General features: G+C 42.9%; 1 protein-coding gene across 1 annotated transcript in view; it reads left to right on the top strand.

The window, feature by feature from the left end:
* zc3h18 (zinc finger CCCH-type containing 18) overlaps positions 1 to 25251 on the top strand; it is a 49832-nt gene extending 24581 nt beyond the window's left edge. The window contains exons 10-19 of the mRNA XM_083763984.1: positions 3239 to 3439; positions 7207 to 7332; positions 7440 to 7532; positions 8142 to 8471; positions 13059 to 13181; positions 15235 to 15503; positions 16270 to 16514; positions 17733 to 17832; positions 20683 to 20779; positions 23853 to 25251. Of these exons, the coding sequence (XP_083620110.1) occupies positions 3239 to 3439; positions 7207 to 7332; positions 7440 to 7532; positions 8142 to 8471; positions 13059 to 13181; positions 15235 to 15503; positions 16270 to 16514; positions 17733 to 17832; positions 20683 to 20779; positions 23853 to 24075 (1807 nt within the window). The 3' untranslated portion in view covers positions 24076 to 25251. The remainder of the gene's footprint in view (positions 1 to 3238; positions 3440 to 7206; positions 7333 to 7439; positions 7533 to 8141; positions 8472 to 13058; positions 13182 to 15234; positions 15504 to 16269; positions 16515 to 17732; positions 17833 to 20682; positions 20780 to 23852) is intronic.
* Positions 25252 to 26142: the final 891 nt, after the last annotated feature.

The raw sequence follows: 26142 nt of genomic DNA, 5'->3' as shown, positions 1-26142 counted from the left end.
CAAACTCGTCTTAGTGTGTGTGTGCAGAGACACACACACACACACACGTGTGTGTGTGTGTCCCAATAAAGTTTTTACGTTTTCTCATGCCCCCCATGTAATGCACAATTGCGTATTCATATACCAGTCGTTCTCAACCTGTGGGTCCCCACATGATTTGGGGGTGGGGGGAGGACCCCAGATGACAGTGAAGTGACAATTTAAGGACTTTTAAGACTTTTATAATACCTCAAAGGCTCTAAAAGAAAAAATACCATTACTGCATCAAAAGTAATCGGCAAACCATGCTATAAAAACTGGTCAAACTTGTGAAAATAGCCGATCTACAAGTTCACAACGAGCTTGTAGATTGGCTATTTTCACAATATTTATCTGTTGAACCATTCTGTTGCTTGTCTAGGTGGGGGGTCCCCAGTTCAAATATGATTACTTTGGGGGGTCACAGCCTGAAAAGGTTGAGAACCACTGATAGGCTAGCAATTTTAGGAATATTCAGTTAGTCTATAGGCCTACCACCTTGATATAAAATAAAAATTTAACTTGCGTAACCTTTTGTTATTATTCATTGATTCACTCGTATACCAAAATCCATCTGGGAAAAAAGGAAAAAAAATCACACCTGTGTGACTCATTATCTAACGTTTGGATAGTTGGTGTCAAGGTGACGTATGTTTGCTCAGTAGTTGCTGATGTCTGCTCAGGAGGTTTGAGTGTTTGCTCAGACCGAATTTTTTTTAGAGGGAACATGGTGACCACCAGGTATAAACATACTTTCTCAACCGTTTCGGACACGGGGCGGCAGTTCGGAACCGGCCCGGCACCCTGGGCGTGTTCCTGGGGGTCCCCCCCCCACCCCCGGGAACCCCCACACAGAGTTGCACCACTCACTTCACACATGTGTGATTTTTTTATTTTACTGTACCAAAACCCAACCGAAACCGTGGCCCCCATACCGAGGTTCGAACCGAACCGTGGGCTAACTGAACCGTTGCACCCCTACATACAGTAGCGCAAATGTCGATCACACTGCTGATTTCTGATCGTCTGCACCTTTGTTAAATTGACACACACATGTACACACACACACACTCCTCTCTCTCTCTCTGTTGCTCTAATGAATTAGTCTCATGTCGCGCAGCTGCGTCTATATTCTCTCGGCGGATCCTGCTGGGAGCTGCCTATGCCATAGAAGGCATAGGTGAGTTCCAGTCTAGGACGGCAGTGGCTCAGGGATAGGGTGGCCGCATGGCAACCAAAGGTTCCCAGGTCGATCCCGGGCTCCCCCAGAGTTAAGTGTTGAAGTGTCCTTCAGCAGGACTCTGAACCCCTAATTTCTCCCGATGTGCAGGTTGGTGCCTTGCATGGTTTCCTCCACCATCGGTGTATGCATGTGTGTGTGAATGAATGTAATGCACAATCTATGTAAAGCGCCTTGGATGAAGACGCTATACATATGCACCATTTACAAGGTTCGAGGTTCTACTACTTCTAGCGTTACTTTTTTGTAATACCAATTACATGCATGTGAAATTCATTGTGCGCCAAAAAAACAACACAGCAGCAACACTAAGTAAAGCTGTTGAAGACTGTGACCTGTGTCACAACTGAACTAAGAAGGTTAAATACAAATCTATATAAAATTAAATATCTTAACGTGCACCTAAACGTGCAAAAAAAACAACTTCATTTAAAAACATACAACATACACAGTCACTTTCAACAAAAAAACAACTCATACTATGCTTGGGAATGCCAAAGAATTGAGGCGTGATTTAAACACTTGAACGGCGTGGGCTTTGGAATGAGCTGCCTCTTAATGTGCAGAGGCAGCTCATTCCAAAGCTCAAAACACAGAGCTGTGTGTAGGAGGCCCTCAAAAACTAGAGCAACAACATTTGCTATATGTCAAAGCAGTGTCTGGGAAGTGTGCTCAGTAAGTGTACACAGTGTGAACTTTTAAGCTGTTCTCAACCATCAAAACATTAACTCGTCTACCCTAATGGAATTTCACATCAATCAGCATTGTCCTCTATATGGTGTCCAGTGATGCAAGCATCTGTCAGCCAGATAGTAACTGTAGATGTGCAGTATCTATCATCTCTTTCAGAAGTGTACGTGCACAGAGCTCAAGTAGGTCATTTGGCCCGATGCCAGCACTATTTCCCCTCATCTAAAGTTTACATAATATAGACAGGTTTAATGTTTGTTTTTAGTTCAATGTTTGTTTTAAAAATGCCATTGACAATGAAGAGAAATGAATGGGGAAGCCACTGGGGAAACTTCCTCTGCCCCCAGGATTACATTAGATAATTGACACCGGGTGAAAAAATGGGTGCAAAATCGTGGGATAAAAAAAAAAAAAAGAAGTAGTGAAAATAGCCAATCTACAAGCTTAAGCAAGAACATGGCAAGTATGGCTAGACATCGCATACATAAAAAAAGACTACGGCGGAAGATTGGGAGTGAGGCTGCAGTTCTCATTGTAATGGGAAGTGCATTCCATAGTTTTGGAGCCAGAAGGGAGAAGAGTTTGGGACGTGTGGAGCGTTGTCCCTGCGTTTTTAGTGAAGGTACTTTCAGCTTCCTTGTGTTGGCTGATCTGAGTGGGTTTGTAGGGTTCGATCATACTTGCAAGATATGGGGGTTAAAACTTAAAAGCTATACCTTTGATTGCTTTGAATGCCAGCATCACCTGAAACCTCCGCTTACACACCTCGTGTCCTATGGCATTGTAATGCCTTGCCACAAGAGATTGTAATGTTGCTTTTCTGTTCAGTGACTGATCTTCATAAAAGATAAAAATCATACTTGATCCTTAAACATAATCCTTCCCACTTTACCGTTATCTTTTTACCTGTATGAGGGTGTTATGAAATGATCACCTTTGTTATCACAGGGAAAGTTACCTGGGGGTGAAGGTAGCCAAGACATGCTATGTGTAGGAGGTGTGGAAAAGGCTTTTACCGCCACAGGATCAGCTGAAAGTATAGGGGAGGGTTAATTGACCACTAGAGGAAGGTTTTGGGCTAAGGAGACTAGTTCTATCTACGTCTTTGTCTCTAGACATGCTATTGCACAGTGGTAAGCCCTTGCTCACCTTTCATATGCACCACAACAGACCAGAAGCACAATGCAAAAAGGTGAAAGGTACATTTAATCTTCATTATTCCCCTCCCTTTACGCCTTTACGCTGCATTTCCATCGTCCAAACTTCATCATCCTCCCCTTTGATCCTCAGCTCCGGCAGGCCAGGGGGGCCAATGGAACCCCCGCCGAAGAAGGACGCCACCACTCCTCTAATGAGGCGACCAGACGAATGGAAGGACCCGTGGCGGAGGTCAAAGTCCCCGAGGAGACGTCCGGGGGTGGGTTCCCCCCAGCGAGGCCGGAGGCGACACCGACCCTCTGGATCCTCTGTGTCCCTGTCCAACTCCTCCAGGTAGGATGCTTCTTACAGACGCTTTCGTCACCAACACCATACACACTTTGACCCTGGCCTCCCCGTCAGTGTCATTATCTACTGAGGACTTTTCTTAGAATTTGTGTGGAAGCCAGTTTAGCGTGCAATGTCTATGTAAAACAAGCATTCCTGCCCCATGTTGCAAACTTGGTTTCCACTTTTGTGTCCCAAGACACAAAGTCAAAAGTTCAAAACCTCAAGACACCTCCATCACTCTTCGTTCCCAAATAATAATCACAAATAAAAGGTTTACTAAACGAATAACTATTTGTATAGTTCAACTTATATGCAATGATAACGTGTGCATGTCACAAACTCAAACGGTAACCCTGGACTTGTCTTATGGCACACTGTTTGAGAACTCAAAATTTATATCGTGACTCCTAATGATGTTGCCAATTGGCAACATATAAATTGTGAATAGCACAGGAGCCAGGATCGATCCCTGTGGCACGCCACATTTAAAAGGAGTTTGAGAGGAGGAGGCCTCCCCAATTGTTACGGAGAAGCTCCTATCCGTTAGATAGGATCGGAACCACTCTAGTGCAGTGTCTTTTATGCCGACCAGGTTACTGAGACGTTCAATTAAAATATCATGGTCAACTGTGTCAAATGCACAGCTGAGGTCTAAAAGAAATAAAATTGAACAGTCACCAGAATCTGCGTTTAAAAGAAGATCATTGGTAACTTTTAAAAGCGCAGTTTCTGTGCTATGTAAAGCCCTAAAACCAGACTGAAATGTTTCAAAAGTGGAATTAAAATTCATAAAAGTAATCAGTTGGTTGGACACAGTTTTCTCTAAAATCTTTTATAAAAACGGTAATTTGGAGATGGGCCTACAATTGCTTAAAACTAGGGGGTCCAATGACGTTTTTTTTTAAAAGAGGTTGGACTAGGGCATTTTTAAAATTAGTTGGAAATATGCCAGTGGACAGAGAGCAGTTGATAATAGAAATAATGTTTGGGGCAACCGTCAGCAGGTTCTCCTTCAAAAAAGTGGTGGGAATCTTATCTAGGGGGCATGATGATGATTTCATGTGGGTGACAGTTTTAATGAGTGTTTCTACAGTGATAGGGTTGAAAGAGGTGAGTTGGGAGGGTGGCACTGGACAGGCACAAGGGGCCGACTGTACCACAGGCAACTGCTGTCTAATTCCCTCTATTTTGGCAACAAAGTGTTGGAGGAACGCTTCACACATTTCTGAGGAGGCTTCTAGGGGTTGACTGGCGGGAGGGTTAATGACTGATTGAATGGCTTGAAACATTATCCGGGAGTTATGTGAGTGGGAGGCAATTAATTTGGAGAAGTACTCACTTCTGGCAGTCTTCACGGCTGATTGAAATTTAAGCATCAGCTCTCTGAGGTTATTGTGAGAGGACACTAGCTTATCTTTTTTCCATTTACGTTCCGCCTTTCTACAAAGTTTTTTAATGTCCCTGGTCTGTTCATTTTCCTAGGTAATTGACTTACGCTTTACTTGCTTGATTTTGAACTGAGCAATGGAGTCAAGGATGTGAGTACAGGTGCTGTTAAAATCATTAACTAAAACATTTACAGAAAGCTGGACAGTAGGTGGGGAGGAGGGGGCGATAGCAGGAAAAGCCTGTTGGAATAGGTAGTTAGAGTTGGGTTTAAAAGAGTGGGTGCGGTAGGACGTAGGTGGCACGGGAGTTGGAGCAGGGAACAGAGACTGGAAGAGGATGGCTTTGTGATCTGAGGGGGGGAAATCTGCTACATTTAGGTTGTGTAGAGGGAGACCATGGGACAAAACGAGATCAAGAGTATGACCTTTTGAGTGAGTGGGCCCAGTAATGTGCTGTTCCAAATTAAAAGATTCATAAAGTGTAATAAAATCAGCTGCAAAGGCAGATGACATGATAAACGTGTGCTCTTATGGAAAGGTCATGCATGTTCTGGCAGAAACTCAACTTATGAATATATTTATAAATGTTTGTTCTTGTTAAACAAATGGTAGCTAAAGGATTTATAGGGCTATTGTGCCCTTATGTCCTCGTAATAAACGTGTCTTATACAGCACTTGTTGGATGTATTTATGATTCTAATCTGGGGCCAAATAAACCAAGGTATAATATACAAATATTGACGCATATGGGAGGCAATTGCGGTCAATGAGAGCCGGGTGGACGGGTGTATGAACAAACACTCTTTTCACGATTGCCTCCTTTTGTCAGTCAATCGAGTTGAGAAATATACAAGAATCGATCACTTGTTTTTTGATGTGCACACTATGCAAATTTATTTAGGTATAAACAGTGCGAGCTATCATTTCTGGCTCGGCAGTATCGCAATAATTGGTGATTGATTGATTACTTTTTTTACTCAGAAATATAAACGACGGTACAGTAAGACATTTATGCAAAAAAAAAAAATGCTAAAAAAGTCCTGGGGACTTGTTTCCATTGTGGTACAATTACTGTATGTGACAGATAGTGATGTCAGTGATTTGACAGTCTCAGCGCATTGGAGAGAGAGAGAGCTCTTTATATACCTTAATACAATTATTTAGTGTGCACATTGAAAAGCAAGAAAGCAGAAAACAAGGTTTGATATGTCCTCTTTTATTTTCTGTTTATTTTACAAAAGTCGTTAAAGTTAAGAAATAGTATTTGTTCATAAGCTGGTCCGCCTGACTCTCATTTACTACAATGCATTCCATCCAACTTCCGGCTGCAGTTTGCCTCCCAGTGCGACAAATCTGTCAGCTGGAATTGCTGGATAGAGAAAACTAGAAAAAGTGCCCCTCAGGGCACAGGTCTCCACCAGGCCAGGTCAGGTTGTGGCCTCCTGGTGGCGCTATAATAGGCCAATAACGCCTTTGATGGCAATTTGATGATTTGAGGCATTTTGTTCCTAAAAGATTTTTTGCAAGTCCACCTGTTGGTGGCACTATAACAGGCCAATATGAAAAGAGAGGGATGTATTCCTCAGCCTAGTAGGAAAGTGTGTGAAAGATTTCACCTAAATTGTACGCTGCGTTTATGATTTGAGGCTATTTGTTCAAAACTTTGAAAGCAAATGTTAGCCAATTAGGATAGGAAATATCGGACATATCCGTCTTGAGCACATGACTATAGAGATACTGTGTAACGATTTGCAGGATTTTTGGACAGAATCTGGAGGAGTAATAATACAAAAAATGTGTTTTACAAAAGTTGGCCTCTTGGTGGCGCTATAAAAGGCAATGTGAAAAATGCAGGTCAAAAGGTTTTTCCTTGGCCTCTATGGAGTGTGCATGTTACGCAGATCGGTGCAGTTATAGATAAAAAAATGTGAAAATCTGCCTCAAGGTGGCTAAAACAGTGTGTGTGCAAACAAAGTTTGGCATCGAACAGGTTAACGGTGCCGGAGATTAGCTGTACACAGACGGACGGACGGACAGACACACATGCACGCATGCACACACTGACGGACGGAGTGCAAAACATACACTCTCCCCATGCCTTCGGCCTGGTGGAGACAATGACTTAAATGGCCGTTCCTTCGTTGTATTTCCCTTGAAATCATCTAGTTAAATGATCTAGACGCTCATAGCGGCATTGAAAGTATAAAATAGGGCTTAAATGGCTAGCCTTTCATATTTTGTTACAGTTGTGCAACTCGCTATGTATTGAGCAGATATGATGTCCTGATCTTAACTCACGGACACTTCAATGGGACTTGGTTGTTGATCGACACTCGGGCAGTTGAGAAAATATGTATTTAATGATTTCCGTGTGCTTTGCAGGTCTTCGTCTCGATCCACATCGTACACCGGTTCCGGTTCTTCTCGCTCTCGCTCACGTTCCTCCTCGTTCAGCTCTTACTCCAGCCACTCCTCTCAGCGTAGCTCCTTCAGCGGCAGCCGCTCCAGGTACACTTTGATGTTTTGATTCTGTGTCCTGAAATGTACCCACATTCACACTCATGTCCAGTCAATTTAATAATGATTAATATATGATATTATATATGATTTTGTAGATCACGATCATTCTCCACCTCTCCATCACCGGGTCCTGCAGCACCGAGAGTCGCCAAGAATAAAACAGACCTGCCTCCTCCACCGGCTAAAGGGTAACGCCAAATCTATGCCTTCCTATACTAATCTATACTCATCCATAATCTGGATTATGTCCTTCTACACGTTCTCACATATATGTAACGTGTGCTCCAGTCATGCATGGCGTGACGGGTAGATAAAGTAGTCCATAGACTCGACCCATAGTACTTAGATCAAAGACGGTAGCAGACTCTAAACCTGAAAGTGTCATCAAAGCTTTTAATGTGCCAACAACAGCGCTTTCGGCCCCTCATGACCTTCGTCAATGTGCAAAGGTTTTCCGGCCTTCGCGCGCTGACGAAGGCCAAAAGGGACAAAACATGTCCGTTATCAATGACTGTTGCTACGGCTCATGAAAAGCTCTGAAACACGAGTGCGGAACTGAAGATTGTTCCTTTGATGACACTTTTCAGGTTTAGACTTTGGGTCGAGAACGTGCGAGTGTGGATGGATAAAGCAGCCCAAGCAGTCATCCGAAGCAATACACACACAGTCAAACATTGCACAGTGCCATGGCATGGGCACATGCCTGTGATGCTATAGTCACCATTTTGAATGCCTTGCCTGTCACGCTTGCATGCCCGACCAAAACGGAACACCCTTCTCCTTCCCCCTCCCTTAAGCCCGCCGCTGAAGCCCGGTGCCATGCCCCCCGCTCGCAGGGACAAACCCCCCATGAAGAAGGCCCCCAGCCCCCCGCCGCCCGGCGGACCGCAGGGAAAGCCTCCCAAACCCACACCGGAGGGGGGCAAGCCTCCCGCCGGCATCCGGGAAGGAGGCGCTGTCGCTGGCGTCGGACCTGTGGGAGCAGCAGGAGGAGGAGGAGCAGCAGCAGGAGGAGGAGGGGGAGGAGGAGGAGGAGGGGGCAGGCCCCCGGCCCCAAGAGAGCCTGGGAAGCCCCCCAACCCGAGGGAAGGCAGGCGTAAAGAACGGCAGCAGCACCCTCCTCGGAGGTAGGAGCACGTCCCTTCCCTACACAGTGGCCACTTTGTACTGTACCATTTATTTACTGTAGGAGGCTGAACCCGAAGATTACTTTCAAAGCTCATCCACTCTTAACCCATTCTGACCTGAGATCAGATTCATACGAGGTTTCCACTGGACACACACTGGTCTGATGAACCCCATTCTGACCTGAGATCAGATTCTAAAAATGTCAGTCGTTCTTAGATTTTTACAAAAATAGCAGACCTACAAGCTCGTATCGCGCCACTCTGTGGCGCGATATGAGCTTGTAGATCTGCTATTTTTAAATAGCTAAAGCACGACATGATGCTGACACCAAAATGGGTGCCCGGTCAGAATGGGTTAAATTTGTTGAGCATTTGTTGCATCTATTCTTGGCTAGACTATACATTATATGATGCAGACCATCAACAAAACATGCTGCTTTATTAGATTATTTCTTTACGTACATTATTATACAAATATATTTACTAGGCTTTAGTTTATCCAACTAATATTTGCAAGTGTAAATATACAGGCGTATATTTCTGTAGGCGTGTTTGTTTGCGAGTTTGCATGAGCATAAATGTGCCCTTTGCTTTCACGTTTGTGTTGCACGGAAGGTAACTCCATCCAATCCAATCCAACTTTATTTATAGAGCACATTTAAAAACAACAGAGTTGACCAAAGTGCTTTACATAACATAAACAATAAAGGTGCACAAAATCATCAAAAACATATTCTAGAGATGCAAATATAATGCATATAAAAAAACAGGGTTGGAGAAAAACAAAACAAACTAAATAAAAAAAATATATATATCTCACTCTGGGGTAAAAGCTTGGGAATACAAAAGTGTTTTAAGACGTGATTTAAAAATAGGGATAGAGGGGGACAGTTTTACAGAGAGGGGGAGTTCATTCCAAAGTTTAGGGGCAGCTACAGAAAAGTTCACAATCTCCTCCAAGTCTCAGTTTAGACTTGGGGACCTCCAGCAGGAGCTTGTCACAATAAAATCTTAAACTTGATCCTGAAACATACAGGGAGCCAGTGCAGTGAAGCTAAAATGGGGGAAATATGGTCACAAATGTGGTCACTCCATGGTTAATGAAGAATTGGAAACATTGTGATGAAGCACGATTGTTTTTCCTGTTGTGTGGTGTAGGTGCTGTTGATTCATAGTTGGGAATAGACCACAAAGTTGGAGTGGGTGGAAATGTGAAAGCCGTTCTGTGAGTTTGTACCTGTGTCTGTGTGCTGTGATGAAGCACGATTGTGTTTCCTGGTGTGTGTTGTGTGGTGTAGGTGCTGTTGATTCATAGTTAGGGATAGACCACAAAGTTTGGAGTGGGCTAAGGAGTGGGTGGAAATGTGAAAGCCGTTCTGTGAGTTTGTACCTGTCTGTTTGCATGCCACCGTTTGGTTGGAGTATCCCAGGCATGTACTTTGTGTGGGCAGAGAGAGTCTCCCTGGAGAACCTCACCTGAACGGAATTTTGCCAAGGCCCTAGCTCTTGGCTTGGGCACTCCCACAATCTGAAACACATGAGTGCTTATACATTTTAACAGATGATGAAACATATGAACTGACAGTCAGTGTATGACGTCCTAAAAACATAAACTATATAGTTCAAAGATACTGACTCAGGGTAGGTACCCTCACAAAAACATGCAGTAATCATGGTCTCTAATCTGCCTCCCCCTGGCCAGCCGGGGCGCCTGATGGAAGGGAAAGGAACGGGTTGGAATAACGTGTTCCTTCCACGTGCTACGTCCAACCAGGGAAACTCCCCCCTGTCGGGTGTAAAGGAGCAACTTGGACACTCAAGCATGAAGGAAGCATGAGTTAAGTCCGTTGCTCTCCCCTTGTCCCCCATATATGGGGACTAGGTTGGTGGAGGGTGTGTAGAGCCCAGGATCACATTAGATGATTGACACAGGGGTGAAAAATGGGTTACAAAATCGTGGGATAAGAAATATATATTAAAAAAAAAGAAAAAAGATACTGACTCATGGACATCATCAATACCATTTTAAGAGAGTTGACATTATTTTCCATAATGTTTTATTTTTCAGTAATTGGTATATAGATTATAAACACCGGACACCGACATCTGGCAAGACACACCACAAGCAAACAGCTAAATGAGGGCCAATAAGTACTAACTTTGACTCATGGGGAAGAGTTAGTATTAAAATAGGGTGCATTTTGCATACCAAAACGCAGTTTATAGTTAAGGGACACACTACAACAATGACCTCTGCATCCACGGGATGCACTACTGTACTACTGTATTGTATTTTATTCTAGATTATTTTGCTAGCTTTAGTTATAATAATCATTTCTTCTTCTGTTTTCTACATGAACATAACCACATTATAACCATATACAATGAAATGGGAGTTAAATGCAATTTGTAAAAATGGCAAAATATGACTCCTGACGTCGCAAGATACTGACTCATGCTACACGAGGACATCATCAATAACCATTTTAATTAAGACAGTTGACATTATTTTCCATAATGTTTTATTTTTCAGTAATTGGTATATAGATCTTAAACTGTGCCAATCACAAGAATGTGCTTAACGTCTAAGGAAATGATCATAAGGAAGGATTAGCATAATTATGAATTGCAAAGCATTATGAGAGTAATTGCTACTCTAGCTAATTGGGCATTTTCTTTAAATTGTCTGCCTCTGTTTGGACTCACTGTAACAGGCAAAAGAAAACAGCACATTTTCCCATTAAGGAAAATTTGCCTACAATAGCATGCACTGAAAATAACTAGCATAGTATGCTATGAATTTTGGCAGCCAGCCATAGTGTTTCCACTTTTACTTCCCTCTACTGCGGTCTGCGGAACATATTTTCCACAACACCTTTAGTTTGCAAGAGGACGTCCCTTGCTTATCTGAGGTCATATATCTCATAGCTGATATTAAATCTTCTTTGTCTGTTCAAACAAAGAAAAGAATGGAAGGGAAGGGAAACTATTTGGTTAACAATGTGTGGGTGGAAGAGGACTCGTCTGTCTGTAGTCTTAACCCATTTTGGGCGGGAACCCCTGTTTTAAACACATAATTTACCGGTAGCTATTGAAAAATAGCAGATCTACAAACTCATAGCGCGCCACCGCTACGAGCTTGTAGGTCTGCTATTTTTGAAAAGTCGTGAGAAAGGGGCCGCAAATCTTTGAATATATATTTCAGAGCAAACATTTTTAACTAAAATATTGACTTCTGGGGGGTCCCTGGAACTACATATTTTGAGATGGTGGTCCGTGGCCCAATAGAGATAATTCTGGGGGTCCTTGACATAAAAAAGGTTGAGCACCACTGACATAGAAACATGGGTTTGAAAAAAAAAAAAAAGATTTAGAAGCCTTTTTTTATCGACGTCGAGCCTAAATGGGTTAACATGGCCATACCAGAGAACCCCAGTGAGTTGACACCAGTCCCATGTGAATAATGCTATAAATGACATAAAGCCTATTCACACAGGACTAGTATTACATGGAGGCCTCTGTTCAGATTTGGCTAGATTTTCCATCGTCTCATTTCAGGTAGGTTTGTTACGGAAATCAGCAGGATCTGTACACGGTACACAAATGAGGCCAAACAAGAATTCAGACTTAAAATTTATGAGCATTTTTTTACTCGAGTAAGGAGCCAAACTTACATGACTTTGCATTGCAATGGAAATCCCAGTTTGACTCGCAGAGCCACAACACTACTGTTCCTTATTATTACCACTTTTAAGAGCCTGCTCAGGGACTACAGATGAAAGTTAGCTTATGGCTAACTCTGGCTCATTTACATGGATTAGAAAACTGACATGTTGATTAATGTGCATTGTCCCTGTGCATTGGCGGGGCGGGGGTCCCGAGACATGGCCAAAGCATTTCCGGGGGTCCTCGGCCAAAAACGGTGAGAACCCCTGCTCTATGGCGCATGTACTTTTTAAAAAGCCATAACGTTCTCAATTTTCAACCGATTTTCAAACAGTTTGGTTTGTTATAAACGTCAGAGACGTCTGCATACTTGTATGCTTTTATATGACGTTCATATAAAAAATAACATTAAGCAGATAAGCATCCTGAATCATAGCCACGTTGATAACGTTTGTAATAAACCAACCCGTTTGTAAATCTGTCAGGATTTGAGCGAGTTATGACTGTTTTTGTTTGAGCTGCCATACAGTAGAACATACTGTACTAGTGTAGCCCCTCAGCAAGATCGCCACCTTGGCCATCTAGCCTTTATATATGTCTATGGCAGTTATTAAAAGCAGGAAACGGTAACATGTATGTGCTGGTCTCAGTGAGGCGTGTGCCTTGAACTGCCTTCCCTTCTCACTGCAGTGATATTGTATCAGACAGAATTAATGCTTTCATACTGGATTCCCACAAATCGTGCTTGCGTGCGTGTGTCTCTGTCTGTCTGTCTCTCTCTATCTATCTATGTTAACCTAGGGACCTAACTGTAAAGCACCTGATGTATGTCCTGCCTGTGAAGCAGTTTGAACTGCAACCCTATATGAAAGGTGCTATATAAATAAAGCTTATTGTTATTATTATCTATCTCTCTCCCAGGCGGACAGTGAGTGGCAGTGTGAGTGGCAGTGGCAGCAGTTTCACTGGCTCCAGTTCCAGATCCAGGTCACGTTCCTCGTCCAACTCACTTTCCCGCTCACGCAGCGGCTCTAGGAAAGACAGGTAAACATGAACAGAGTTTTGCCGATTGACTCGCTAGAGTTGTCCCAATACCAATACAATACATGTCCCCCACTCTCTCTCGCCCTCTCTCACACACAGTCTTGTTAACATTTAACAAGACAAAAGATTCTTCTTTTTATTAATCCCAATTTTTCACCCAGTGTCAATTATCTAATGTAATCCTGGGCGCTACACTTCCTCTGCCAACCTGGGAGGGGGGGACTGACCTCATGCTTCCTTCTATGCATGAGGAGTCCAAGCTGCTTCTTTTCAATAGATTTTCCCTGGCTGGACGTAGCGCGTGGAAGGAACACGTTATTCCGACCAGTTCTTTTCCCCTCCATCAGGCGCCCCAGCTGGCCAGGGGGAGATAGTTTAGAGACCAGGATTATTGCATGTTTTTTGTGAGGGTACCTACCATAGGGGACACAGGGAGAACGGGGAGAACATGCAAACTCCACACAGAAAGGCCCTTTCGCCAACCCCACCTTGGGTATGGGCACTGATGAGGCGGAGGAGATAACACGCCTACAGCGTCCCCAGCGGGAATCGAACCCAGGACCTTCTAGCTGTGAGGCGACAGCACTACCGACTGTGCCACCGTGCCCCCAGACATCATGTCTTCTTGAACACAAACTATAGTAGATGCACAAACTTGGGAAATAAGTGTTTCAGGATACAGATCACGGGTACAGGAAGCATCGCCTCCTCCATATATTTGCAGACTGCCAACAGACACTGAACGGAACACATGAGTGCTTATACATTTTAACAGATGATGAAACATGTGAACTTACAGTCAGTGTATGACGTCCTTAGCTAATAGGTTAAAGATGTAGTGCCATAGTTTTGTACTCTTATCTGTGTTCATATAGTCACAGACATGAGCATGGATTACAATTTACAATGTAGGCGTTTAGCAGACACTCTTAATCCAGAGCGATTTACAATAAGCAAGTACAAAACATGATAATACATCAAATACATAAAAATAGTAATCAAGAATCATACATAAACTCAGAACAGTGGAATATCTATATAATGAAACTATGCATATACACTAGAGATCTACAAAAATGCTATCTAAATGACATAAATTGAGCCTGTAAGGTCGTCGAGGCTAGAGATGGATGGACTCACCCAGACTCATGGATTCCCAGACACGTCACATGTCAAAGAAAACACTGAACTGAGCCTTCTATATTATTCTTACATTTGTGAGATGTGATTTTGAACACCCTTCTCCCTTCTCTTGCATTCTTCCATGTTGTTGCTGTTGTGCCGTTTCTCTGCTGATAAACACCCAAGGAAATCCAGGTAAGCCAGCCATCAGCCACGAATGTGATTACATATATGCATGGCCGATTATATGTATATACGGGCAGAAAACGAGTCACTTTGTGACTTATCAGGTTTTCTCAGCGTTAAGGTTATTGTGCTGACGATGCATCACAAAAGCTAAAATTATAAATGGTTGATATTTACAAAAGTTCCTAATAAATTACTCATTTACATGTGGAGTTTGCTTTCGAGTTGCCCAAACTGGCAACTACAATGCCTGTAATTCTTTAGTGGAGCCTCGACTTCGTAGTCCAGGAAGGAAGTGAGACCACATTTTCATGATAGGTTTTTGGTCATGAACATGGCGCCATGACTAAAATATAAAAATTACACACACAAACTGTGTGTGTCATTAAGCTCTGGTTGCCAAAGGGTTGAAGTGGCCCTTTAATTAGTATCACCATAAACACCTGTGAAGGAAGGAGGGAAGGGGCCCGGAAGCAAGGACTATTAAAAGAGGACGGGAAGCCAAGACCGTACGGTGGACTCCATGTTGCTCCCTGGAAGGACAGAAACATGCGCAATTGAGACCAAGGAAGCTGAACGAGGAAGTGTTGGCTGCATATAGCCCATTGTGCATGTTTCTTTCCTTCCAGGGAGCAACATGGAGTCCACCGTATGGTCTTCGCAGGAAGAGTCATCCTGTGTGCATAGAGCCCATTGGCTCCGGATATAATAATCCTAAATGAACTGTCCTCTGGTTTGGCTGCAGGTCTCTGAGTGTCAGCAGCGTGTCTTCGGTGTCTTCGGCCTCGTCCAGCAGCAGCTCGGTGCGGAGCGCCGACTCGGACGATATGTACGCTGACCTGGCCAGTCCCGTGTCCTCGGCCAGCTCCCGCTCACCTACACCTGGCCACCCTGGTGGCCACCCTAACCACCCTGGTGGTCACCCTGGTGGTCACCCCGGCCACCCTGGCCAACCTCGCAAGGAACGAGGCCCGCCCAGGGATAGGCTGCCCCCGTCCAGGGACAAGGGGAGAGGTCAGTGCTTGAGTGTATGTGTGTGTGTGTGTGTGTGTGTGTGTGTGTGTGTGTGTGTGTGTGTGTGTGTGTGTGTGTGTGTGTGTGTGTGTGTTAGAGCAGGGTTTCTCAACCTGGGGGTCGTGACCCCTCAGGGGGTCGCCAGATTATTTTGGGGGGTCCAAAGATGATTTAAAAAAAACAAAAACGTTTTTTGTTTTGTTTTTGCGACTTAAAGGCTGGAAAATGGAAATTAAGAGTTTAGGCACACATAGTTAGTACATCCATACATTTCCTCCATGATTATATCTGATTTCAGTATCTATCTGTATTTTCTCTATTATTAAGGTTATTGTAGCGGTCAGTTTGTATTGGTGGTGGGGAGGGGGGTGGGGGTTGAGAACCCCTGTGTTAGAGAGAAAAAGTGGCAGAAAAGGGAAGACTCCTTAGACTTAAATAAAATATAATTTATTTTATTTTTAAATGCTCATAATAAAGTGCTCTGTGCTCAATGAGACAACTTGCTGTGATTCGGCACTATAATACAATGTATTTGAATTATTTTACTTGATGCGTAACATGCACTTGGCACACAGTCCAGAACGTAGCTGTCGGTCTGGAATTTGTACTGTATGTACAGTACAACTTTAACCACCTGGCGTCCCTATTTTGGGCATTTCATTCCAAAAATATATATCTACAAAGGGTAAACGCTGAAGAACTTTGACAGTACTTTGAAAGTGTTTAATTAATAGCTTTGTAGTTCATCAGACTGCTGTCCTCACAGGAAGGCCACCAAAGAAAGAGGAACCCCCCTTCAGAGAGGAGCGTAGGAAGATGGACCCCTCCGGCATGCCCCCCAGAGGGGGCCACAACCCCATGCCCCGGGGCCAGGGGTCAGGGCCCCCCAACAGGGGGGGAGGCCACCAGGGAGGCCACCACATGCACCCCCCACCGGGCAGCATGGGGCCCCCAGGGGCCTATGGCGGTTCGGGTTCACACAAAGACATCAAACTCACCCTCCTCAACAAGGTAACTAGAGCTAGGACACCGTTTGTAATTTGTGACTGTAGGTAAATTGTATCCATAAAATGTGAATCTGGAAATCTGTAAAGGGGTAGATGAAACTCATTGCAACTTTACTGTAATTCACAGTATTAATTCACACATACTATAAGCATTGAACATGCACAAGAAAATGGCCATTTTCAACTCCAAGGGGCATGCTATTCCGAGGAAGCTCTCTTCTTCATGGCACTGGTGAACTAAACGCATAATTTAGTTCACTAAGCTAAATCTAATGCTCACAACGCAACCGCAGTGTCTTTTTGAGCTTGTAGATCTGCTATTTTATATGCGAGACATCAGTGCTAACTAAGTATAAAGCACAGCTTTGTCCTAAATTGGCGCATGTTAATAAATATGACGCCGTGACGGCCAATCACGTTTTCACGCCACCTCCAAAACTTTGTCTGCCAATCAAGATTTCAGATCTGTTTTGCATCCAACATCTTGTTTGTAGGCCGTACACTTGAGTAGCGTAGTTGAAAGGCTCAATACCTTGCGTACACGTTTCCAATGCGATGGCACAATTTGGAATGCAAATTTGAACACTTGAAACTTGCATGTGTTCGCATCGTCAGCTGAATATTGCCAACGTACACACAAAAGCACATTGTCAGCTGAATATTGCCTACATACACAGTTTACTGCCCAGTCAGATGAGAGGTTAGTAACTGTGTATTTTAGATGCTGCTGCTGATCGAATATTCCTGTGCCAATTGTCTAATAAAGACCAGTTTTGCTTGCACTGATTGTGTTTGTCTGTCGTTGTAGCAGCAAGGAGCTCAAATGTGGCTCATTTTCCTACACTAGAGTAAGAGAGATGAGATGACGATTCTCACACAATTCTTATTTTTTTTCATGAAAATATTTGTGTTTAGTCTGTATTTGCTGGACATTAATTACTACATTCAAAATGTAGCACCTGGAGCCAACTACTGTGGCTTTAAACAGACAACATCAAAGTACTTAAACCTCTCTTAAAGTCTCTCTCGTGTAGCAAAAACATAAGAGTAACTCAAATGAATTGGACAGCCAACTAGTGCTGCACCATCCTTGCTCAAATTTACAGATGACATCTCATAGGCGTCTGAATCTAGATTGCGATCTTTCTTAGATTGATTGTGTATCATTGTAGCGGCAGGGAGACATACAGGGGTAACACATTGTCTCTGTGTGTCATTGTAGCAGCAGGCAGACCGGGGTAACAGGAAGAGGTACATGCCCTCGGACAAAGACAGACCTGGCTCCCCCCTCAGCAAGAGAATGGCGATGTCTCCAGACCGAGGTTAGTAAGACATATAATAATAATAATGAATTGCATTTTTATTTTATGATTCATATGGCCAGTCATCCTACACATTTAATTGACAAAATCAACTGTAGATTTAGTTGACTAAAATCGTATGATATTTAGTCGACTAAAACTAGACACAAAACTAAATGGAATTTTATTGGAAACCCAAGACCCTGAGCATCACCTCATTAATTCAATACCTATAGTGGAACACTGTGGTGGTGGTGGCAGCATCATGCCCTGGGGATGTTTTTCTGCAATAGGACTAGTAAGGATCGTTTACTAGTAAGGAAGGTTTGTTGTGCTGAGCGCAACAAAGTATACTAATACTAATAAACACGCCTACAATGGTGAAATCGTGGAAATCGAACTACAAAAGTGTTGAAGACAAGGAGAATACTTTTGACCAGCTGTGGTACAGTAATGAATGAAACCCATTTCATTCTTACAACACGTAGAATAGCCTACTGAAAAAAAGTGATTGTGTGAGAACTGTAAGAGCTGATTAAACAGTGGCACCGCCGCCTGCCTTTCCGACTCCCGAAAATGCTCTTGCATAAGCGCTCAAGCTCAGCCTACTGTAGTAGGTCTGATGATCTGGACCTGCATTTTATCTGAATGACTGTTAGGTGAACGATTAAGCACCTAACTTAGCCTATAATATCGTTGCAAATGGGCAGGCTATAGAGCGTCGCAGTCCCGCCCCCTTTCATGACGAAGCCAGGCCCAGGAAACTAATCTCAATGCATTTTTCCCATAGACATTTCAAAACATATTTATTTAAAGACCTCTAAGCGTCGTACGAAGCCAACTCTTGTCATGACAAACACACAATATAATGTGACCAAACAAATAATTACAAAGAAGAAAAACAACAAAAAAAGGGTTGTAACCTGCCGTTTTTTCTTCTTTCTAATTATTTGTTCGGCCCAATTTTCTTTGTTTGTTGTCATGATTTGTCACGACAAGAGTTGGCTTTGTCCGCGGCGTAAACGTCTTTAAATAAATATTTTCTGAAAAGTCTATGAGGAAAATGAACTGGGATTTCTTTTCCGGGTCTCTCGAGGGGGCAGGACTGCGACACTATATGCATGTCTTTGTTACTTGGAAATAAAATAGGCATGTGTGTCCATTCATGTCAAAATCAAAATGTTATTTCATCACAGTCACAGCCTAGAGATTATTTATAGGCGTGTCATCTCCCGCTGCTGTCCGCGGTCAAAATCATCTCGCACATATGCACTTGCATGTTTTTATTTGATTTGATTAAGCATCTAATTAGTGTGGTTGCCCTAACAGGGCAACCAGACTATTGCTATTGTAAATGAGCGATACTTTGCCACACTACTCCTCCCACAGTTTTTGCCGCACGCACTCAAGCCATATGTCAAATTGACCGGCTTCATCGGGAATCGTGTGCTTGCTCATTGCTAAGAGATCCGTTGTATAGTTTAATTGATATTAATTAATTAGTTCTACATACACTTATAATGGGAAGATCAAAGACTAATTTAGGCTCCAATTTAAGCATTTTTTCCTTTGGAGACCATAAGCGTCATATTTACAATGGGGGGAGGTTCATAATAATTATGAAAATTAATTGAAAAGGAATTACATCAGTCGGCCTCATGGTGGCACTATAACAGCCCACTTTACGTTTTTCCCTATAACACTTGAACCATAAGTCGTAAAATCAAAAATTTCCATGGATTCCTTGGATCATGACGCATCTCCCCATATAGGCCACGCCCAATTTAGTCAGGGAAAAAAATCCTCCAAATTAGAATTTTCTTCAAAACACACTTTTTGCTCCTACAGATTTTGTCCAAATCTCACAAAAATCGGCCCACATCATCTCCGGACCTATCCTATTAAAACACCAACTGCAGAATTTTGGTAGTGTGTATCGTTCGGCCGTAATCGTCATCCGAAGATAGGCCTATTTTACAATATGACATAAATCACGAACGGAATGTCCAATCCATCCCAAATTTGAATCACATGTCGCGGTGGTTCAATCAGCCAAGTTCCAAAAGCATTTCCATTTTCATCCATAGGGGGCACTGCAAATTCCAAAAAAGTATGGTGCAAAAACTCTGAATTACTTACGAATGTGACATTATAATTTGCTAGCAACATTAGTGGGAGGGGCCTATGTAAACGACTGTGGCAACCACACTTTGCAATTTTTAAAAATTGCGACCTTTCTAGTTTAGCATGTTATTGTATTGTTTTTAATTGCTTGTACAGAAATATCCCACCAATTTCATATTACATATCGTCGATGTGTGCCATTACAAAATATTTGTAGGCCTATATTTTTAACACTTTATTTATTAGTTTTATAACTATTAGGAGTGAATACATAAATGTAGATGCCTGTTCCTCCGCTTGTCTACGACAGAAAAACAGGTGCAGACAAAATCAACGACAGCTCCCGACCTGACGTGAATTTTGGCCTGGCGAACGTCCGAGTTCAAAGTCACGCTGGGATGATGAATGAACAAAATTGCGTGGCCTAAATCACTGAACGGTCTTGAGATCTGTGAACCTCGAGTTGTGAAATGTGCTATATAAATAAAGTGGATTGGATTGGATTTACTTTGCACACATTGCCAGATCTATCTATCTATCTATCTATCTATCTATCTATCTATCTATCTATCTATCTATCTATCTATCTATCTATCTATCTATCTATCTATCTATCTATCTATCTATCTATCTATCTATCTATCTATCTATATCTAAACTTAAACCTTTATGATTCACTTCTATAGTCTCCACTCACTACACTTCCTACCCATGCAGCTTGTTCTATAAACAGTTGTTGTTTTTCAGGCCGCGATAGGAGGATGCCAGGCCGACCCCCGCTCTCTCCTCGAATGGATCGTCCCAGAGGTCAAGGTCCACGGCCTATGCCCCCCCAGGGAGAAAGGTTGGTATAAGCTCCTTCTGACTAAGCCACTGTACTTTTCTTTTTTTTAAGTTCAGCTGTCGGGCAAGCCAGAGTGTTTGTTTATCTTTCAATGTCACCGCAAAGGGGAAGTGAAAGTAGATGTTTGGACAATAGACAGGCCAGCACATCAAGGGTGTCATAATGGGAAGTTTACTAGACCACAGGTGACCTTTGGCCTAAATGAGGAACTGATCACATAGGTGGAAGCACTGAAGATACTGTCGGACAAGCCCCTCTGTCTGTTTATGCATGTTTCATGGTAAAAGTCTTCCCTTACAAAAAACCCTAATTGGTCCTCACTGGTTGGTTTGTCAGCCAAAACGTTAAGCCAAAGCTGCCATGAATAATATTTAGTTCTGTGCTACACACTTTTAGTTTATTAGTTGGTTAATTCTATTCATCCTCAAAGCTTTTTGAATTCTTAACACTTCCTGTGTCCAAGACGTCCACAGACGTCCTGGGAATTACCGCTATGCGGTGCCCAAGATGTCTGTGGACGTCTTTGAAAAATAAATAAACATTTTCTTTTGTGATTTTTATAAAAAGTATTAAATGACAAAAATAACATTGGGCACCCTGGGTGACTATTTTGTGTTGTTTGGGCACAATGTGTTGCCTGTTCTGCCTGCTCTGTTCTTGCTACTATTATAGTATAGTAATATTAATACAGTATTTATAATGTGTTTTAATCTGATTGTTTTTTTATGACACTCATAATTGAGTCCTCGTGTGCCTAATTGAATAATAATAATTAGAAATGGCACAATGTGTCTGTATATTTTTATACGGTACTCACAGTTGATGCTCTCCGTACATAAGATCAAGCCTGTAGGTCCAACGATTTCTGCAAGACGGGTTTCTGCACAGATCCCAAGATACTGAGCATCACCTCGTTAATTAAATCCTTATACTGTAGTCGAACGCAGTGGTGGCAGCATGATGCCCTGGGAATGTTGTTCTGCTATAGGGACCAGACTAGTAAGGATACATGCAGGGACATGCAGGAAGATATAGAGCAATCCTGAGTGAAAACATTTTTTTTTCAATGACCTGAAGCATAATGCCATGAAAACACAAGGGTGGCTTCAGGAAAACAGTGAAAGTCCTGGAGTGGCCCACTCAGTCTCTCGAGCTGTCACAGAGACTTTTAACCTCAATCCAAGCCTTGATGCAGATAGCTGAGCAGGGAGGCATTGGGTCCCATTTTTATAGTCCTTGGTAGGGATGCACCGAAAATTCGGCCACCGAAAATATTCGGCCGAAAATGGCTAAAAATGTATTTTCGGTGTATAGTCAAAACACCGGGTAGGTATAAACACAACACGCGATTGTCTTGAACGTAACCAGAGCGCTCCGCATCTACCTCTCCCTCTCTCCCAACTTCAGTCTCCCCCCCCACACACACACACACACACACAGCGTCAAGTTGCTCTGTGCTGTGGCTGCGATGCGCTCCGCGAAATCTGCGAGCTCATCAACAGGTCCCAAAACATGGTATTTGTGAGCACCGCCACTGTCTATTCTTTTGTCGTATGACAAAAAATGCTCCCCAATGTCTGAATCTGTGAGTTTGCAGGCAGGCTACGACGAACACTAGCAGTAGCTTGCTCGTTAGCTCCTCGTTCCACCTGTGTGTAATCTCAGCAGCGCATTGAAGTGGGCACAGGCAGGGCAAAAGCAGAACGTCCGTGAACGTTTTGCTTAACAATGATCAGTTGTTCAGTGCTGTTTAACTTTGGCAATATGTGATACTAGAGCCTAGAGAACATGCTAATATGGCTGCTAAATAAGAACGTTTTCCCCTATCAGCTAGCATGCTATTGTGTGTGTGTGTGTGTGTGTGTGTGTGTGTGTGTGTGTGTGTGTGTGTGTGTGTGTGTGTGTGTGTGTGTGTGTGTGTGTGTGTGTGTGTGTGTGTGTGTGTGTGTGTGTGTGTGTGTGTGTGTGTGTGTGTGTGTGTGTGTGTGTGTGTGTGTGTGTGTGTGTGTGTGTGCGCGTGCGTGCCCACACACTGTGTAGGACGGTGGTTCTCATAGTGGGAGTTCCAGCTAAATTATAGATAGTTAGGAAGTAAACCAAGTGGGGGTCTGTAACAGAGTGCAAAAATGGAACCAAATACACTCTCAAAATCTACATTGATTTTTACAATAGAAATAAAAATAAATTGGGGTCCCAGAGATAGAAATGGGAAGAAAGACAGTCAGCTATACACAGTCAACATTACAGATTACAGTAGCATTACAAGTACAAGGAATGGCAATGAAATCTAATTGTATTAAAAAGGGGGTAAAATATTAATTTTGAAGGAGTATTCATTTTTATTGTCTTTATTGTTAGTTACAACATGCCTACAATAACTTGAAGCTTTTTTTTTTAAAGGTAATTGCAAAAAAGGTGCCATAATCCGATTAATCGTTTAAATAATCGCCCAATGAATCGATTATGAAAATCCATAATCATGTCTTTTGCCATAATCAGGTAGCTTTACAACAAAGCTGTATTCGGCTATTCGGTATTCGGTTTTCGGCCAACTGTTTCCTATATTCGGTATTCGGTTTCGGCCAAGAATTTCCCTTTCGGTGCATCCCTAGTCCTTGGTATTTATAGACTTTGGTGTGACTCCGCCCGGGGATTGAACCCCGACCTTCCATTGTCAGGGCGGACACTCTAGCCACAACCACCCAGCTGGTTCATCATTGTCATCATAGGTCTTAGTAATGTGCTCTTGGGAATTTCCTCTCTTTTTTTTCTTCTTTTTACTTGGTTCTGTATTTTGTTTGTACAAAAGACTTGTATTGCCAAATCAATATTGAAACATAGAGGGCATGCACGTGGCATCATCATACCCGGAAGTTACTGGCAATAAAACGACTTCATGGCCTTGACAGCTCATACATCCAAACAGAAAAGTATCTGATTGCATTAAACAACGTTAAATGACATTAAACTCACTAAACTCGATTTGCCACTCACTTTATGCATGTGCATACCCTCTATAGACAAGCATTATGGACACATGACACTGACACTGTATACATTTTGCCCCCCATAGGAAACGGCCTATGCCCCCGTCATCCCCCAAGGCGCTTGGGAAAGGCCCAACGGTGCCATCATCAGGCAAACCTCCTGCGCCAGCCTCTGGTTCAACCACTGGCCCGGCGTCTGGCTCAACCAAACCCAGCAACACACTGTCGCGTCGCGAGGAGCTGCTGAAACAGCTGAAAGCTGTCGAAGACGCCATCGCTCGCAAGAGGGCAAAGATCCCCGCGAAGTAAAGAGCCACGGCTTGTCAGTCTACCTGCCTGTGTATCCCAGTTGCCCAGGCAACAGTGAGGGTCATGGGGTTGAGCCGTACCAACAAATCCCCCACCCCGACCCTTCAGTGATGAGATGTACCGTCTCACTGGACTCGTGTAAAAATGTGCTCTGTCCCACACGTGTATAGAGGCTGTTTGTATAAGTGGATCATGAACAAAAGTGGCGGCCACACAAAAACATTTTCTCCTCTCATTCTCGGCGAGAGGATGGGGTTGTGTTCCATTTTAGATCATTGTTCGCCCCCTTCTGCCCTAGTTCTGTTGTCCTTGTAGGGGATTTTGAACGTGGTGGCGCAGTTTACCGCACTATTTAGAAGGGGGAATGTACAAGGGCATCAGGGAGAAGAGGATGGTTCTGGCAATGACATTGTTCATTGTGGGAAAAAAAGAAAAAAAAAAGTCCTGAAACAGAATGGTAGCAACGGTGAACTTTGACATTCGCTACTCACTCTGGTCCTTTAAGTGAAAAGGAAGAATCTTCCTCATGTTGTGTTTGATGAATACGGTGAATTTATATACACCAAATCTATTCTCTTGTATGTCTGTCTCCCCCGAGGCCACCCCCCTCCCCCTTTATCGTCTCCAATTTCACGTCTTATTCTCAGTGTCCTGATTTTTGTTTATTTTTATTATTCTTTTCTTTCTTCTTCCTTTTGATTTGCGTGGAGTGGTTTGACTGTTGGATCCGTTCTGTATACACAGGATATCAATTAAGTCAAAATAAAAGGTTGTTTGTACAAAGACATGAATATCTAAGCATTTGTATTCAACCGACCACTTGATTCACGATGGTCCCCACCGTAACCCATAACTTGCTCCTACTCTAAGCTCTGTGTTCTATGGCTGAGATGACTTTTCATACCATGTACAATAATGTTCCGCCGTCATCAGATTTTCGCAACTATATGATTATAGAAAAACTATTTGGCAGTGATGTAAAGTAGTGCTTTTTAAAAAAGAAATCTGCAGCATTTTGTTTTCCTTCTTAGCTCTTCTCAAGTGATGAACCAATGTTTTTATTTGTCTCGCATTTTTAGTTGTCACAGAGTACGAGAGATGTTGTTGGGGACACTTGGAGACGAGAAGTATCTGTCTTGCTTTTGAGGAAGAAAACTTCTAAATAAACTATTTTGATAACGAGAACGCCTGATGACATTCTTTTCTCTGCCAAGGCGCCCAGTTCAACAGTGAGACAAACGTTAACTGGTCAAGAAGGTGCTTATCATCGTCTAAAACTCTAAATCCATGTTTATATTTTGTCACACAAGGTCAAAGTTGGGCTTTTCCCAACTAACAGCACAAATTTTGACCAATGCTCAATACTTTGGAAATCACCTGCATTGTAGTGTTTGAAAGCAAACAACAGGGTAGATGTCAGAAACTTTGAAGTGATTCTACATTGTATTACTATTGTTTACACATTTGTCTGGCTAGCGCGTGTGTTTTCAATTAATCTATCATGGTTCAAATGGAGTTCAAATGGAGTGTGTGTGTGTGTGTGCGTGTGTGTGTGTGTGTGTGTGTGTGTGTGGGCCTGCCCAAGATTCTAGCAGGTGTTAGACTCAGTTGCTCGATTCAGTATTTAGACATTTGATATTAATTTTATAAGACTTATAAACAGAAGTTACAATGGCCAGGGGGTTTGTATCAGGGGACGTCCCTTAAACAAACCCATTGTAACTTCAAACTCTGTCCTGGTTCTGGTGACTACTGCTCTCCTAATACGTGAGGAGGCCATGTTTTTTTTGTCAATTACATTTTTCATTCATTTTATAAACATTCTTTGGAAAATGAAGAAAAGAAAATCTGATCCACAAAATATTTTAAAAAGTATGTGAGTCAACCAGCTCAGTGGTCTTGTGATTAAGAGTGTCCGCCCCGAGACTGGGACGTTGGGTGTGTCCAGGGTGTGTATTTGTACATCATGTAGAAACAGAAACGTGTGTGTGTGTGTGTGTGTGTCACTGTGTGTGTGTGTGTGTGTGTGTGTGTGCAGCGCCTGTTCAGGAGAGGGAGGAGGTGTGG

Source organism: Protomyctophum parallelum, assembly GCF_964188405.1.
Source record: "Protomyctophum parallelum genome assembly, chromosome: 4".
Taxonomy (NCBI): domain Eukaryota; kingdom Metazoa; phylum Chordata; class Actinopteri; order Myctophiformes; family Myctophidae; genus Protomyctophum; species Protomyctophum parallelum.
This window is presented reverse-complemented; position numbering and strand designations above follow the sequence as displayed.